Source organism: Epinephelus lanceolatus, chromosome 9 (assembly GCF_041903045.1).
Source record: "Epinephelus lanceolatus isolate andai-2023 chromosome 9, ASM4190304v1, whole genome shotgun sequence".
NCBI classification, from domain to species: Eukaryota; Metazoa; Chordata; class Actinopteri; order Perciformes; family Serranidae; genus Epinephelus; species Epinephelus lanceolatus.
The window spans coordinates 39,907,671-39,926,698 of record NC_135742.1 but is presented as its reverse complement, the minus strand read 5'-3'; the positions used below and the strand labels follow the sequence as shown (position 1 = coordinate 39,926,698).

At 39.7% G+C, this 19,028-nt stretch overlaps 1 protein-coding gene across 1 annotated transcript in view; it reads right to left on the bottom strand.

The window, feature by feature from the left end:
• Positions 1–3,745: 3,745 nt before the first annotated feature.
• Positions 3,746–19,028, bottom strand: part of noxa1 (NADPH oxidase activator 1) — a 29,793-nt gene continuing 14,510 nt past the window's right edge. Inside the window, exons 12-16 of the mRNA XM_033618746.2 lie at positions 13,325–13,431; positions 8,997–9,157; positions 8,170–8,278; positions 4,456–4,579; positions 3,746–4,288 (exon numbers count right to left, since the gene is read on the bottom strand). Coding sequence (XP_033474637.1) covers positions 4,182–4,288; positions 4,456–4,579; positions 8,170–8,278; positions 8,997–9,157; positions 13,325–13,431 — 608 coding nt within the window. The 3' untranslated portion in view covers positions 3,746–4,181. The remainder of the gene's footprint in view (positions 4,289–4,455; positions 4,580–8,169; positions 8,279–8,996; positions 9,158–13,324; positions 13,432–19,028) is intronic.

Below are 19,028 nucleotides of genomic sequence, written 5' to 3'. Positions count from 1 at the left end.
TAATTTTCATAGTGGCCAAACAGTGGAACTGCAATTTCAGGGGTCCGTCACACCATATCCTGCGGCCTAAACAACTTTTTCCCTTTGACTTACATTTTGAATGTCACAACCCCCACAAAATGACTCCGTTCACTATCAGCATTTGATCCATTCAGTTCAGCAACATTTTGGAAGTCTAGAACAGCTGCAGGATTAAATTATTTTACCACATTCATGTTAGCGGAGCACTAAAGTTAGCTGTTCAGCCTGCAGAAGTAAGACATGCGGCCACACTCAGTCGTGCTCAACCACCGAAAGTCTCTAGTGTGCCTGCACTCTAGTATGCTGTAGTGCGGCATACTAGTAGTAGTGCGAAAGTAGTGCCGATCGTCCCTGGACCATCTGGGTAATTTTGATGTGGCAGTTTAACTATTTTGGCTTCATGCACCACTGAGGAACTCTCACAGGAATGAATAGAGCCCCACATTTAATGCTGAATCCAGTTCTCTTAATACATCCATGGTTTCAGTTATTAATGTAGAAGCAAGCAATGTGCTTCATCATGCATCATCAGACATATGTGTTCATGGTGATGAAATGCTAATGCCATATACGTTGGAAAAAAACATTAACCTACAGTATCAGTGGTCACCCAGAGGATTCCAGACTGACATTTGAAGCCTCAGATGACTATCTGCTTTTGGACATTGTGATCCCTAAACACATGGCCTTAATATCATCCTTCTTTCCCTAATTTTTCATCTTTTCCAGCAATAGCATAAATGCATGCTTGTAGCATAAATGTGGTGTATTACAGCATATAAAAGCCACAAAATACAATAACAAAGCAGTTCATAAGAGAGTTGATAACATCCTAACTAATCTACCTGTAACAGTCCACCTGTCACATGACCATCCTCAGATCTTCAGTGATGGCAGTGACACAGTCCCCCAAAAGTCCAAAAATCTAAGAGATAGTCTCATGAGACCATAAAGCTTTCGTCAAAACGTGTATCACCTTCTTGCCTTGCAGCAAACTGTAGCAAAGTCACTGGTGAGTTTCCTTGAATAATTCTGTTTTTTGAGTCTCTTTCATGAAACTGAAGTAGTGAAGTTCCTGGCCCGCTGTTCCAGTGTGCACAGTTTGTCCCAGCTCAGTCTCATAGGACTGTGACTTCAAAGTGCTGTGAAGTCACACTGTGGTTGTGTTGTGGGTGTGCTGTGGGTGTGTTGTTGGTGGCCTCCCTCACTGCTGCTCTCCTCATAGATATCTTTTTTAAGTGAGCCTGTTTTGGAAAGATTTGGAAAGGTTGTTCAGTAATCTCTGTAGCTCTTTGTAAAAGCACTAACTCTGGAAAATGTCCTTACATCTAGTGCTTCTCAATATCCTCATCTTTTTCAAAAGTATTTGGAATACTTTTTCATTTATTCTTCACACCTTAACTGCAGACAGCTAATTATTATCTAGGTAATTAAAGCTCCTTAAATTAAGTCTTGAAAACATTGTAATCTTTGTTCTTCACTCTTTCAGCCAGGGTCATATGGACACTGAGGTCACATCTCTGTCAATTTTCTGGGAATTTGGGGGTAATGACCTTCAGGGAGTTTGCATTGTACTGCAAAAAAACATACATATGGTGGGTATTTCACAGGCTGGTTCCAGTGTTTTTAGACTTCATATATTAAAGAAAAAGTTCACCCCAAAATCAAAAAAATATTTTCCCTCTTACCTGTCATGCTATTTATTTTGGTGTAAGTTGCCAAATAATAGAGATATAGTTACTACAAGAAACTGCTCACAATAAAGTCTGGATTATCTTGAGTAACTGGGTAATGATTTCTGGAAAGAAACATTGTTGCTGTGTTTTTCAAATGTACTTTTTCTGTTCTTTGAGCAGCACAAGCCGAGTGCCATCTAGCTCCGTTATATTGGCGAGAAGGCAGACATCTCTACAGCTGATATCTCAATTTACACCGAAACAATCTACAGCAGCATTCAGAAGTTTGGGCATCCGTGATCAAAATTTCAATAACTGTGAGTAGTCAAGTAAGTAGAAAATGACCTGATTTCCAAAAGGCATAAAGATAAAAATGAAACATTTCTTCAATATTTTAAGCAAGATTATTTTTCTATTTAAATCTGCAGTTTCAAAATAACAAAAAAAAGGAAAACAGCCTGAAGCAAAAGTTTGGGCACCCTTCATGGTCAGTGCTTAGTAGCACCCCCTTTGGTAAGTATCACAACTACTTAACACTTTTTGTAACCAGCTAAGAGTCTCTCAGTTTTTGTTTGGGGGATTTTCACCCATTCTTCCTGCAAAAGGCTTCTAGTTCTATGGGATTCTTAGGCCATCTTGCATGCACTGCTCTTTTGAGGTCTATCCACAGATTTTTAATGATGTTTAGGTTGAGAGACTGTGAGAGCCATGGCAAAACTGTCAGCTTGCACCTCTTGAGGTAGTCCATTGTTGATATCGAAGTGTCTTTGGAATCATTGTCCTGGTGTAGAAGCCATCCTCTCTTCATCTTAAGCTTTTTTTTACAGATGGTGTGATGATTGCTTCCAGATTTTACAGGAATTTGATTGAATCCATTCTTCCCTCTACACCTAGAAATGTTCCACTGGCTGCAACACAAGCCCAAAGCATGATCGATCCACCCCGTGTTTAACAGTTAATAGTTGGACAGGTGTTCTTTTTATGAAACTCTGCATCCATTTTTCTCCAAACAAACCTTTGCTCACTCTGTCCAAAAAGTTCTATTTTTACTTGTTTCAAAAAGCATCATGCTTGTTCAGATGTTCCTTTGCAAACTTCTGATCCTGAATTTTGTGGTGAGGACACAGGAAAGGTTTCCTTCTGATGACTCTTCCATGAAGGTCATATTTGTACAGGTGTCACTGCACAGTAGAACAGTGCACCACCACTCCAGAGTCTGATAAATCCTCCTGCAGGTCTTTTGCTGGTGTTTTGATTGCCTCTCTAACAAACACGACCAGTAGCTCTCTCAAAACGTTTTCTTGGTCTTCCAGACCTCAACTTGACCTCCACAGTTCCTGTTAACTGCCATTTCTTAATTATATTACGCACTGAAGAAACAGCTACCTGAAAACACTTTGCTATCTTCTTATAGCCTTCTCCTGCTTTGTGGGCATCAATTATTTTAGTTTTCAGAGTGCAAGGCAGCTGTTTAGAGGAGCCCATGGCTGCTGATTGTTGGGACAAGGTTTCAGGATTCAGAATAAAGCTTTAAAATTTGCATCACCTGGCCTTTCCTAATGATAATTGTGAACAAGCCAGAGCAAGCTAAATTAAGGTCTGACACATGGTAAAATTTGTCTGAGAGCTCAAATGTCTTGGGGTGCCCAAACTTTTGCATGGTGCTCCTTTCCTTTTTTCACTGTGAAATTGTACAAAACAAAAATTATACACTTAAATGCATAACATGTTGAAAAGCATATTTTGTCTTTAACGTCATGCATTTTGGAGATCAGTTTATCTTCTATTTACTTAACTATGCACAGTAAAAGAAATTTTGACCAGGTGTGCCCAAACTTTTGCATGCCACTGTAGATCCATAAATAGCACTACAGGTAAGAGGAAAAATATGTTTTTACAATCTTGGGTCAACTGGGATCAACAACAGATTACTTTTAGGCCAACAAGTAAATAAAGAAATTCAGTATTTTTCCCGTTTTATTCATGGCAACATTTAGAGCTTAATTAAAGGAATTAGTCAAAAAAAAAAACCCACACATTTCTGTATCTTATTTCAGTAAATTTTGCATAACATTTTTAATCAGTGACTTTTACACAGTAAGACCAGGACCATTATAACTGCGTATAAACATTACAAGAGCATACTGCTGGTGCCACATTTGATAAAAATATAATAAAGCTCAATAATGTCAATGTAAACCATCATTTAAATATTATAAGATACAGCGGGAATATTACAGTGATACCATAGGATACTGAAAACAGGAAAAGTACAGCAGGTTTAATATTACAATCTCGGTATCATAAATGTACACCTAGCAACATTACTGTAATACCATATGAAAAGGAAATATTTGTAAAGCATGAAAAGTCAATAGGGATTACACTGTAATGGTGTTACTTGTTTATTCTGAGGCTGTGAACTGCTACCATTCTCAGGTTAATAGGTTTATGAGAGATGACAGCACAGTAACACGTCTGCCTTTATAACTCAGAGCTCTGGGTGATGTTGACGTTCTCCCTGTAGGCAAAGCAGCTGGGGAAGATGCCAATATTTCCTGCGCTGTGTCCCTCCAGCCACTCCTCATTAACTACGAGAGTGTGAGAGAGAAACATAAAGAGACAGTGAGACTCACATCTGAACTGAGGATGAAGCACTGTGGGAACATTTCAAATCAAAGTGTCAGACAAAGCAACAAGACTTTTTATGATTCCACTGATGAGCAGTTCAGTATGAGGATGACCTGCAGGGTCTCACCTTCGCCCAGGATGTCGATTGTGTCTCCCTCACTGAACTCCAGGTCCTCTGAGCCCTGAGCAGTATAGTCATAGAGCGCCACCATCTGATAGAGGATGGGACGGTTGGCCAGGGGGTCTTCTGTCTGTAGTAGTATAACAGCACAATGAGGGGGGATTTTTAGGTAAGTAGTTTTATTTGACAACAATTAAAAAAAACATACATGAGTAACTGCGGATCAGTTTCATATACATTAATTAAAAATCGTCGAGGATTAAAATACACAATAACGACCAAAGGCTTATTTCCATTGTGGTCCTCGATGACAATAAAAGCTGGCAATTGTGTCAATGACAGGCAAGAGTGGCATAGTTAAAACAAACAACCCCCTAAAAACATGTGAAAAAAAACTTTAAAAAATTGAACCAGAAAGCACAGAATCTTCAATTAGTCAGCCATTTCCTAAGATTGAATTTAAAATTTCTCTCATTTGAGATTAATTTGAGAGAAACGAGAAGATCACACCACAGGCAAGCTGCAGTGTATGAAAAGGTATTTTTCCCTAACTTAGTTTTAAATTTCAAGGGAACAAAATTTGTTTGGCTGCCTCTGGTATTGTGAGAGTGTGTAGCTCCCACTGGATTAAAAAGGTCAGCAAGGTAGGGAGGTGCATTTTTAAAAGCTATTTTATGGGCAATGCCCATTTTAATCTGCACCACCCTTTTTTCCACATTTAATAAATTAATCTTTTTGAAATGGACTGAATCCAAATGAGTGCGGGGATGCAGCTTTAAAACAACACTAATTAACTTGTTTTGAGCAGTCTGCTTTATCAGCATGGCGGTAGATTACATAGTTACCTAGAGGAATCATGAATTGAATGTTGTGACTTTGGGCGTAGTGAAAAGAAAAGAAAAGAAAAGAAAATCCTCCACTTGCCTCCTCTGGACCTAGGACAACCTCTTAACAACGCATTATGTAGTGGTGGGCACAAAATGTGTTAAAATTATGGGCCGGCAAAACAAAAATAAGAGCAATGCAAAATGTATTACAAACAGTTGCAGCTTGGTTAGCTTTAGAAAAGGAAAACACTGGGTTAGGTTTAAAGAATAAAACAGTACTTGGGTTTGATTTCAGTAGCATCAGGCGGTGAGGTTGCAGCATTGCAACCATCGAAACTTCTGCCCTGTGCCAAGCATGTAGGAGAACTACTACTACAACAAGGCAAACGTTGTGGAAGAGGACCCCCTCTCTATCTGATATAAATGGCTCATTATAAGATAATGAAAACACAACCATTCTTATTTTTTAGGTGATTCTAAACAAAATCATAAACATAGTTCTAAATATTCTAGTTAATTTCTACCCATAGAGTCCTTTAAAATCTACACCCTGAACCTTTAAGTGATGTAAAGGTGGATTAGCTAAATGCAGAACCTTTGCCATAGCCTAAGCACATGGCCTACGCTGTTGTGAGCATTTATACTTGTGCGGTGTTGTTTGTGTCACTCTGCAGTTACACCCCCAAAACACTAGTTGGCAGTGGGGTTTCTGAGAAGTGCTGTAAAGTCTAGTTGATTCAAAACACACCCAAAACACAAATTGAAAATGGCTTAATAGTGACAATTTCATTTACAAGTACACACATCGGCTTCACTATAACTCGCAGCATTCACAGAAAAAGCACGTCTTTATCTGGACACATTTTCCCCACAAATACTAGATGCTTATGTTATTAGCATAAGCCTATGGCATTTTACATTATATAATTTAGCCTAGTGACAACAGCAATATTAAACAAAGGTTATGTTACAAACTTCGGCCTCATTACAACTCACAAGTTCACTGACAAAACAACTGTCTAATACTAAATATGTCTTCCAAACAAATACAACATGCTCACATTATTAGTACAAGCCTATGGTGTTTTACATGGTATAAATTAGCCTAGTGACTAGCGGAGATTTCCTCTACTAAATGAAGCCCTGGATAAATTTTAGTGCCGATTCAGCACAGAAGTAGAAATCCCACTTAAGCTGAATGTACATTGCATAATTAAGTCCATAAAGTCACATCATGTAACTACGTTGACTTTTGGTTTTACACGGGACACAAACAGCAGTCTCCTGATTGAAAGTCCATGTTGGTTGACCCACCGGAACCCCTCCTTTACGTCCTAACCAGACTTTCTCGCTCCTTCTACTTAATTCATGTGTCATACGTCAAAGGGATCCTTACTGACTTTGCATTGGCATTGTTTTCACATTACCAACACATAATTCTACCATATTTTTACCATATTTTATACCCGCCACCATGTAATGTACTGTAAAATTTTGTGTCCATGAGACAGGGCTGTTATATTACAATCACAAAAAAAACCTTAAACCTTAATCAGCTGCAATGCATACAGTTACTTATTAAAATTGATGGCAAACAACAAAGAAGTCAATATTTCAACCACTCTCTATAGTGAACAAAAAGCTGCTAAATAAATGTGAACTGTAAACTGGACACACACCAGCGAGTCATAATATTTTCATTCTACCTCCCGATTCCAAGTCAGAAAAACAAATGTAGACTAGATAATGCTATTGCATGTATTGTACAAGATCAGATGTGTGGCAGTGCATTATTCTGTCTGATCTTTTTAGCTCCTTTATACATGGCTGAGTTGGTTGGTCAACATGTTTCATATCACCCATGAGTAGAACAAGTTGGCAATGTGTAACGCAGAACTTAAAAGCTAACTTTAAAGGCCACATTAAGCTTTTTTCTTATAAAGCTGGTAATGACTGTTGGTGGGATAATATTCAGTAAGTAATATCTACTGTATTAAGAGCCACTGTATTCTCAAAACTGCCATATTGGCTATAATAACCACCAGTTGGTTGTAATGGGTAAACAGAGACAGTGAGTATGGTGCGCATTTTATACCATATTATGTAAGTAATTTCATATTCATATAATCCTTTCAGGTGTCCATCACCCATTTATAATACCACTAGATCAATAGAAAATAAATAAATAAATGAAACAACTCAATGAGCCACTGTATGTATTTTAACTTTTTTTGTTTTGTTTTTTGTTAAAGTAAAATATGATGTCATAATCCTGCAACATGTCATTTTGCTGAATGCTTCAATGCAGAGTGTCCTGGTATCATTTACTGTATATACAGTATAAACGCACTAATGGGAGTAAAGTTATATGTGCTCTTAACGTTGAAAAAACTTGCCACAGAAAAGAAAACACTCCTCATGACTCTCAGCCAGATCAAGGAGAAAGTTACATTATAGGCCTTTATTTAAATGGGAATAATAGTTTACATCTCAATACAACCTGGTCCCAGCTCCTCAAATACTGACGCTTGGTCAACGGCCCTCGACGTCAGATAGCTACGCACAAAGTCGCCTTTTAGCGCCGGAATGAGACGCACTGGCTGGCAGCATTTTTTGACGATCAGAGCAACTGCCTCAGTAAAAAGAGGGAGAAAGTGTTTTTTTTTAACTGAGTTTTTAACTGAAAGCAGGGAGATGCTACGTTTACTGTCAGCATCTTAACCGTCTGTCTAACAGGACACCCCATCTTTAATCATATGTTAGTATATAATCTTCGATTAGTGCAGCTTTAATAATGGTAGGGGGAAATCTGACAGGAGGGCAACTGCAACCCTACAACTGCATTCTGCTTTCAAGTCCTGATGTGTGTGTCGCTGTGAGTTTAAACCCTCACCTGGCACCACAGGGTGGCTCTGCCAGCCTCAGCTACCTCTTGCATGGTATGGCCTGGCTCCCCCTCCCCACCCAGAGGTATCAGCACCTGGGAGCCATGCTGCCTATGTCTGATGAGACACAGAGTGGAAGAGGTGAGGGGGATTGGAAGCAGAGGATTAGATGGGAAATAGATTACATCACAGGAGCAAATGTGGGACAGAGAATAGAAAACAAAACAACCTTATTGTAGAATGACACAGATGATTGCAAGCATTAAAGCAGGGCTCTGATGCATGTTATTTGTTGTTAACAACTCCTGACTGGTTCCATTGTCAGGAGTGTAAAGCATTCACTTGAAAACAAGACAAGACTATTATTCTTCTTCTTATTATTATTATCTCATTTCTAATGAATGAAAATTTTTAAAATCTCATTAATTCAGAAAAACAGGACATTTTTTTAATCCATGACATTTTCTTCTCAGAATTCTGAATTAATAATCTCTCAAATTCAGAAAAACAAGGTTTTTTTTGTCATGTGAATGTATTACACTTATATATCATTCTTATCAATTCTTAGATATTGTGTAATGTTTTTGTGATGTGTTTTTATCACATGATGACACTGTGTTAATCCTCTTCTGCTGTTTGTTGCTGCTTTCATGGACTCCTCTTGTGTCTGTGGAGCTGCAACCTCAGTGTCCTATGTTTTATGTTAGGCTTTCTTAGCCGGAACAGATATTGGATCCACAGGGTGTAGTGGACAAAGAAAAGCATATTTTTAGAAGTGAAGCATCACTTGTTGAAATTCGAGGAGACAGAAGTGGGTTGGCAGGCCTGTGGTTACCTGAGGCGCAGCTGAGATGCTGGCTGGCCCAATTTCTTTGCAATGCGTTCCTTCAGTTCATTGTGCGGTATGTCCAGAGGGACAGACAGAGCCACAGTGTACGTGTAGTGGACTTTTACCACCACAGAGGATGCCTCTGCTCCCTGAGCTTCACCATCATCCTGGGAACAAGGAGCAGAGACACGTTAAAAGATAAATGCAGCTTTTATTTAAAAATATTGATTTGGTCTAGTCAGTGTGAATACTTTTTTACATGGTTATTATGTAGTATAGTACTAGTATTAGTATCACCACGCCTGCCTTCATATTTCCTATTAGTTCTAGTATTTGTGCTTATGAAATTGTAGAGCCAGTTGTAGTTACTGTTAGTGCTGGAAGTTACTTTGGATATTGTACATTGACAGGGCCAGCCCAAATGTTCTTGGGCGTTAACAGAATTTCCAGCCTGGTCACCAGGAGCCTCATTTATAACCACTGTGTACTGTGTTGAGATTTATAAAGAAAAATGTGTCAAGGAAATGTGCGTAAATTCAAGGAAACTCTAACCCATGCGAAGGCAAAGGGTGAGAGGAATCATTATACCTATGTAGAAGCATAAGTCAAATGGTCGGGAGCTGGGCCAGGAAGCTCGCGACCTCATTCCCATCTTCTCGAACGGACTTTCTTTGTTTTCCATTAGATATCAAAAACTCAAATACTCAGAGGTAAAAAAAAATCACTGGAGACACGTAGAATCAGATGCAACTGAGTTTAATGTGCTAGCAGGCAACAAACACATCACAACTCAATGAGTCAAGCTCTGGAGCAAGACTGAAATTTCTTTGTTTGCGCACTCGTATTTATTGTGAAGATTTTCTGCTGAGTCGTCTCTTTCTTAATCTTTCCCACTTGGCTCTGATCGTAACGATGTCACGTTTCTGCTGAGTTTCCACTTTTTTTCCTTTCATCCTACCACCATAACGGTGTCATATTTTTGCTGAGCCTTCACTTTTTCTCCTTTCATCCTAAACCCCACCTCTTTACTCGTACTCATAATGTTTTTCCTAGACAATCTAAGACTCCTCCTCCTCTTACTAGGGTCATCCTCAGGACAAGCTGTAATCCCCCTAACTTTCCACCAGTGTTTCTGAGCCCATCCTCATGCTATTTTTAGAAATGATACCTAGGTACTTCTCCACCACAATACTTAAATGCTCAGTGAGTGTGTGTGTGTCATAGGAATACATGAAATAATAAACTAGTGGGTGTCTTGTCAGTGCACAGAGTACATTGCTTCAACACGTACCTTTAAAAGTAAATTTAAAGCTACAGTATAAACACTTCAGTAAATATTACACTACACCTATAATGATCTCTCACGCATTTAAAGTCACCACATATCACATGCTTCTTGTACAGCCACTTCATAAACATTCAAATGCAGCAGTGTTATTTGTGTTTGTGCCAGTGAGCCACATCTTTTCCATAACCACCTTTGATTGCAAAAGATATGTTAATGTTGTCAGTTGTAGAAATCCAAGATAACATGAAACAGCATTAAATAATTGCAGTACACTGTGTCAGCAGTTTTCAATAATATCATCAAGTACCATTTTAGTTTTCAGATAGTTTTTGTTTGTAAAATGGCTGCAGGGAACATGGGTGTGCTGTCAGGCGCACAGAGTACACTGAAGATACTGCGGATCTTCGCCTCTTCACCACCTGCACATATGGACTGTGTAAATTAGCAAAGACGTCAGGGTGCAGTTCTTTTCTTTTTTTCTTCTTTTTTTTGCATCCACCTTTAGATCTGACCTTTTTAGATGTGATGTGAAAGGAAATTGCGTACTGAGAGGTGTATGCAGTTTTCTAACTCAGAAGATTTTTTAATGTACATACAAATAATGTACGTGTAAATCACTGAAATCAACAGTTTTATATTTGGGACACATTTTGCACAAAATTTGAGGTCAACAAAAATGGGAAATACAATCAAATTGCTGATTTAAACCAGTATCAATATAACAAGGTGTTCAATTGGGACTAGGCTTTTAAGTGAAGTTTTACAGTATCAAACCTACCCATACCTTTTTTCTGAAGGTCAGAGGTCCATATTGTAAGTCTTATTTTTCCCTGAGCACAACTTTTTTATTTTACAGATTGTGCGCACAAACTGCTAATCTATACATGCAAATTTCCACATCCACATCTATGACAGCTAGCGGGCTCTGTACATTTGCACCTCTACTCCTTGGGGACTCATGGTGGCCCAGCCTGGTTGCCAGAAGAAAATGTTGGCATTGAACCTTTTTGCAAACCAATAAACAATACTTAACATTTGTACGCTTCATACAAATCATATCAGCGTTTCCAAAGCGAGGTAAAAACACTTTGTCATTGGGAGGTAGAGGGGATGGTGGATGGCGCGACACCTAGGTGAGATGCTGCAGACCACTGTAGACTGCAGTTTGGGACCAATAAACAATAAAAGCAGTTGTTTTTAAGTGAGTCATTATTGTGTTTCCAGCAGCTTTTAAGTCACCAAACATGGGTGGTTTTTAGCAACCCATTGCTGTATTTCCACCATGAACTGCACCACCAAAAATTGAGCATAGTGTTAGTTCAGGCAGGACACAATGTCAAGCCCAACTCACATCCGAGTTACATCAGCTGATCTCAAGCAGCCCAATTAACTGATGGAGCAGCTGATTGATGAAAGGGAGTTAGCTGATAGATCACTTGATTCCATTCAATGCAACCAATTGGCAATTCTCATTCAGGGCACCCTATTTAAACTGCTTTGACCTGCCTACTGTTGCTGCTTCCTCTGCAAGCTGCTTTGCAACCTGCCTCCACCCCAGCTCCTCATGTTTATGTTGTGTCTGACTTATCAGTGTCATTTCTGTTTGTCAATGATGCTGCTCTGTTCTGTTCCAGGAGAGTCTTTGCTGCTGCTTTCCCTGCCTTAGGCTTTCCACGTAGGTGTATGAAAGAGGATTTCTGCATAGGCCTAGGAAAGGCTGAGAGACCCCAGAACAGAGCCATGCCACCAAATACTGTATAATACTGCAAATGGATGAAAAGTTTTCTTTATTAAAGTGGTCCAGACTTAACTATGGTATTATGGTAAAAGTATTTCAAGCCAAACATGATCTTTTCCTTATCATAACCAAGTGGTTTTTGTGCCTAAACCTGACCCCACATTAATTACAGCATTTAAGAAATGTAAAGTTTCAGCATATCCACTACATAATAAAATACAAATGTAACATATTCATGGTTTGCAGAAATGTACAATGCCAACATTTATTGTGGCAATTGGTTGAGTTGGCCAAAGGACCATAAACACACCACATTATTTGCTTGTGGATTGGAATTCTTGTGATTCTTGTGAGTTTGAAATTTGAAAATAAAATCAAATTAAATGAAATCATAATGCATTAAGATGGGAAAGCATGTGCAAATTCACTAATAGCAAATATCTATATAAATATAATTTTTATTTCATAGTTCTCTTAAATGCAAATTTAGAGATCTTGATGTAGTCATCAAACATAGTGACATCAACCTTCATAAGTAAATAAGCTATAGATCCTACAGTATCGTTTTTAGTCAAAACCAAAGTGATGACTCAATTTTGGCCTCATGTTGATATTTCAAGAACCAGTGAGCGTGACTATGTATGATAAAGCAGCAGCAGTAAAAATGTGTGTGGAAGCTCTTGTAGTCAGTCTTTCAGCACTGTGAAACTTCATCAAGCCTCTGCATTCATGTCACAGAGACTAACTCCCTGTACATGTGTTCTATACATGATGATTAAACTAATTGATTAAATGAGGCGCCTGAAGCTGCTTTTTGTTCAAAATGCCGCAGGTTGCCATGGTTCACTCATTATGAGCTGAAAGATATGAAAAAGCATCATTCTCATCAATTTACGGTGAAATCGTCCTCAGTGAGCCTGACAGAGGAAAACTGTTATTTAGTGGCAAATGTGGAACAGGAAGTCCATTAGTTACAGATTCTTTTTTTTTCAGGTCACTGTGACATGCAGAAAACACAAAAGGATATTTATATCCAAACGCTGACTACCTCTTCCTCCCTTAAGCATCATAGTGACTTAATCGGGACACATCAGCATTCCCCTGCTACGTTCAACCTTACAAAGCAGTTTCTTCTCAAGTCGGCTCAATCCTCCTATATTTAGATCAGGTAGAAAGCGAAGGAGAGTGTATGTGTTGTGTGTGTGTGTGTGTGTGTCATATGCCGGATGTGCGAAGAAAATAACTTTGATGTGATTTCACCTTTGAGCCTGCACAGACGAATGTGGCTTTTCAGAGGGGGGATATTACCTGGTCACTGGCTGCGTTGGCTGTGTACTTGGGAGGCTCTGAGGCAGGCAGTGGAGCGTGGGTGGCAGTAGTGTAGGATGGAGGTGGAGTGTCTGAGGTAACACGTACTGCAGGGAAAACACAGTACAGGTACAGTGTAAGCACACACAGTACAAGTCTAATGGAAGGTTAGACGGGTAGCTGTTCCCTGAGTCTGTCCCATTATGGAAATATAAACACTTAGTAGTTGTATTTTATTGTTCCTTCTGACACTCATTTAATGATAATGTTTATCAGCAAGCACAGCTGTGATTTTAAAACCTACACCTGCTTTGCCCGGGGGCCAGTTTTGCAAAATAACAGGAGGAGAGGGGCAAGTTAATACATTCGATATTTTATTAAATTTATTCAATAATAAATGAATTGCCTGTTTTCAACCTTTCAGTGCTTGCTGTCATCATTCATCTTTGTCAATAAAGCAAATTTTGTTGCAGCAGCCCCGCAAATGTCAGGTGTATGCAGGGGCATTTCTAGGATTTGAGGATGTTAGCCCAGACCCTCAGTCAGAGGGGAGTCGGAGGGATGCTACTTTGGTACTTTTTTTGATAAACAAGCTACCTTTTGATGCTCTTTTTGCACTCTACCTCCTTATTTACATTCAAAGTACAAAAATAAGTCCCAGTTTAAAATTTTTTTTTTTTATTGTGGATTACAAAAAGGTTGGCAGGCCACCCAGCACCCTATGGGTGGCCAGATTTGGCATGTGGGCCAGAAGTTGAGTCCTGGCTTACTACTTGGCAGCAGAAGCTCAGCCCATAAGGGCTTGGGTTGTGAACCTGAGGGTCACTGGTTCAAGTCCCCGTCTGGACCAAATATTGAGCATGGACTTGTAACTGGAGAGGCTTGCCTCCATGGGTGATGCCCTTGGACCCCTGACTGCTCAGGGCGCCTGCCCATGGGCAGCCCCTTTGCTCTGACATCTTTCTATTTAATGCATGTATAGGTCCTGTTTGCGCATGTGTGTGTATTTCAGCCTGTATGTATATGACAAACAGATGAATTAATAAAGAAGCTGCAGTTTTCATTCATTCATTCAAGTGGCAACCTCTGGGGCTGAAAAATAAACCCAACATAGAAGCGCCAAAAACTGCAGTTCCTCGAATGGCTACTCGAGGCTGACTCCAAGAGTGAGTTAATCCCCAAAGACCCCCATATTACAATGCCCAACTTTGCAGCAGAAATAAACATGTTTACAGCCTGGTACAAAAAACAGGTTTGGTATCTATAGCTAATTTCCCCTTTCATGACAACCCCTGTGTAGGGGGTAAATTTTATTTAAAACCCATATTATTAAAACCCGTTTAAATGTTATTAAGGCTTAAAGGGATAGTTCAACATTTTGGCAAATTTGCCTATTGCCGTAATCCCTATAGTCATATGAGTAGGTACATTACCTTTAATTGTCAGTGCGTGCTGTTCTGAGATCGGTGGGACAGAGCTGCCCACTGAAATGGAGGTGAACAGTACAGGTCCCTCTCTCCCTCAAAACTAATCAAATACACCATCAAATGACTCCAAAACGCTCTAGTGGACAACACATGGCTTGCGCATTCCCCACGCTATGAAATAATAATGTATAATTAAGTAACCTTACGACACATAAAGCAAATACTCGGAACTACTTTCTTGAGTAAACCACTGGTCGGAGTGACACAGTGCGCAGCTGAGACAGTGCCGTTGTTATTGCTTGTAGCCATTTGCGGTATCGTCAGCTGGACACACCAGGGGCCTGTATCACGAAGCAGGATTAATGTCTTAGCGAGGTAACTTCAGGGTTAACCCTGGGTTTTCGGTCTCACGAAGCCGGTTCAGTTCTTATCGGGGTAGATCACCATGGTAACTTACTCTGAACGTCTATCCTGCTCCGGAGCAGGGTAAGTTGAGGGTTGAATCTGATCCTATAAAAAGCACCACCCACTGGCCAATCAGCTGTTCGGAAAAAAAAGACTCCGCTGACAGAAATGCAGCCCAGTCATGACGGGAAGTTTAATTAATTTGATTGATTTTGATTTGAAAGTTTATTTTGAACATTAAAAAAGAAAAGAAAGCAACAACAACAGACAATGAAAAGATTGTTGAAAAAGGAGTGGAAAGAAGTCGAAATGTCATAAGAAAGAAACTGATAATTTGCGGACACTTAATAGCACCATTAATTAGTGCCAACATTTTGTTTTGTTGGAGGAAATGATCCCTGTTAAAGATAATGGGCCTAACTGACAGCTTTGCTGCTGGAAATGTGGAAAGTAGCCTATCATGTCTACACTTCATGGTGTTTGAGGGATTTTCCTTTTTGTTTTTTAAAGAGGGAGACTAGGATCTCGCTTCGTGATACAGGGGCCTGTATCACGAAGCGAGATCAACCTTTCCTGGGTTACCCAGACCTATCCTGGGTTGACTAACCCTAACAATGGCAATCAGGATAATCGGTATCACGACGCTAGATATCAACTCGGTAACTCAACCCAGTGTTGCTTTATCAAGAGCCGTGAACGTGCACGCAGCAGACCAATCACAATCATGAGAGAAGCGCAGCGTCACTGCGCGTCACTGAGCATCCTCACTGAGTGTCCTCACAGAGCGCCGTATGTGAGGGAGAAAAAAGTATTTCTCGTGAGGATCAGAGATTAATTCTACTAAAATATGAGGAGAAGAAAAGCAACATTACAGAAAAGGCCAGGAGGAGGCAGGAGGAGGAAACATGTGTGGCAACGCATAACGGGATGAATAATGTTTTTTTAGTTTAGATTATTTGCACATAATGTTAAAAACAGACAGTATAAAATTTACAAGACTAAAAAAGAAAAGTACCGGAGAGGTTAGAAGCCACTAAAAGCTTATCAAAGAAATTCCCCTGTCAAAACATCAATGAAATCACATTATAGAGAAGAAAAAAAAACGAGTCAGGAAAGAAGAAACAGGAGGAGAGAGGGAAAAATCAAGACAAAACAAGGTAGCAAATAAAATGATGTGTAGGTTAAATTACTCATCACTGGTTCAAGCTACAGTACCTGTACCTGTACATCTGACACTGATCACACCCTTGAATCCCATGAAATCAATGCTGCGCAGATGAATTGCATGTGTTACAATTATCGTTTAACATCATTGCGTCTGATAAACTGGTCTTCTTTGTCATAACGTTATATATGCTACAATAAAGCTTAAAGCTGACGCCACAATTAAATCATATCAACACCAAATTGATAGTCTGAATAAAATCATTCTGATATTGAGCTGTGTTAGAAATTAACAGCTGCGCAAAAATATACCTAGTCTCCCTCTTTAAAAAACAAAAAGGAAAATCCCTCAAACACCATGAAGTGTAGACATGATAGGCTACTTTCCACATTTCCAGCAGCAAAGCTGTCAATTAGGCCCATTTTCTTTAACAGGGATCATTTCCTCCAACAAAACAAAATGTTGGCACTAATTAATGGTGCTATTAAGTGTCCGCAAATTATCAGTTTCTTTCTTATGACATTTCGTCTTCTTTCCACTCCTTTTTCAACAATCTTTTCATTGTCTGTTGTTGTTGCTTTCTTTTCTTTTTTAATGTTCAAAATAAACTTTCAAATCAAAATCAATCAAATTAATTAAACTTCCCGTCACGACTGGGCTGCATTTCTGTCAGCGGAGTAATTTTTTTTTTCTGAACAGCTGATTGGCCAGTGGGTGGTGCTTTTTATAGGATCAGATTCAACCCTGAACTTACCCTGCTCCGGAGCAGGATAGCCGTTCAGAGTAAGTTACCATGGTGATCTACCCCGATAAGAACTGAACCGGCTTCGTGAGACCGAAAACCCAGGGTTAACCCTGAAGTTACCTCGCTAAGGCATTAATCCTGCTTCGTGATACAGGCCCCAGAAGGTTTGAGGAAAGTTTACAAGTGTTTTTGTAAATCATGGTTTACACATGCATTGTAAAATGTAGCAGTAACAAGCCAAAGACATGGAGCAAAGTGAAGTTTCACGTAGTTCCAACCAGTAATACGGACAGGATGAAACAATGGCATTTTTTACCTACACTACACAGAAGCTCAGGAATTGTTCAAACGCTTTTCTTGAAAGATACTGTCATACCATCTGTTGGCGCATCACAAAACGAGCAGACATGGTAAGTGATTGTTGTGTATTTTGCTCAGCAATCTCTCTGCTGTAACGTTACCTCCACGTTGAGTAACATTAGCCTACAACCCAAGCATGGTAAATAAGGCTAAAATGCAAATGTTGTTGTGGTTATGTTATGGATAAGTGCTTGCCCAGAGCATATAGTGAAGTGACTGGCATTACTTCTCATTGTTGGGAATAAACAGACTGCTAGGGAACATTTTATGTTGTTCCCTCAGGAGTTGTGGTGATTTATGAGTGTGGAGTTAGCATGTTCTCCCCGTGTTCCGGTGATTATTTTGAGGCGTACTCTATATTTATATTGCACAGGTGTACCTAATAAAGTGGCCAGTAAGCCCCACATTTACACCACCGGCTCTGGGTCTCTCCTCAGCCCCTGGTTGCTTGGCAGCCTCAGCCTCTCTTCTTGCTCTCTCTTCTTCCAAAACCTGTAACTCTTCCTCTGTATATTCTGGCTTCTTCTCAACAAACTTGTTGTTTTGATGACGGGAGTAACTGCACTAAACATACGCTGTTTGAAATCACTCCGCCCAGCAAGTACTGTATGTCTGGAATGTAGTTCCGGCTCTGCATTTGGCTTCGAAACAACTCTGTCTCGTAATATTACATTATTATTTCATAGCGTGGTGAATGTGTAAGCTACAAGTTGTCCACAAGAGCGTTTTGGAGTCATTTGATGGTGTATTTGATTAGTTTTGAGGGAGAGAGGGACCTGTACCATTCACCTCCATTTCAGTGGGCAGCTCTTTAAACCTGTTTTGCCTAGCAAAAAATAGCATTAGCATTATTACAGTTAATAAAATGCACCATGCTAATCAAGCTAACAGCTAACTTTAGGGTTAGCTCCACCCTCTCAACCAAATATGGTCACTCCTGGCCCCCAAATCAAAGATGGCCAAGCTTGAGGCTTCAAAATGGCAGTCCACAAACTGATGACAGACATTACTGTGGCTGTGTCTATGTTACACAGTCAATGTTTTGATCAGAGCTGAGCAGCTTTAACAGGAGCAGTGCTTAAAGGATAGGTTCATGTTTTTTCAAATCTGTCTTCAAACAATACTCAATACTCAATCCCAGTGATGGGGGACAAAATAACCTGAAACCATCCTTTGAGGGTCATAATGGGGGTGAAGCTGATCACAGCTGACACTGGGCAAGATGCAGGGTTCACCCTTGACAGATTGCCAGGCAATCACAGGTTAGCCAGTCATAGAGACAGACAACACTTATGCTCCCAGTCAGACCTGTGGGCAGTTTCAGAGACGCCAGTTAACCTAACCTGAATATTGGTGGAATGTGCCTTTGGACTTGAAAACATACTGTGGATAAATATGTAACCTGCTATATGTCACCTTGCTTTTTGTGTGATGAAACTTTGTTTTATGCCTCTGTGAAACAGTCAAGTTACACTTACAGTGTGTTACACCCCGAACTGAACTGGTGATTTGTGTCACCAATTCAGTATCTGACCAAATGTCTCCCATGTTAGATCATATCATCATATCTGCTACTCAGATATGTCAAATAAGGCGTTCTTG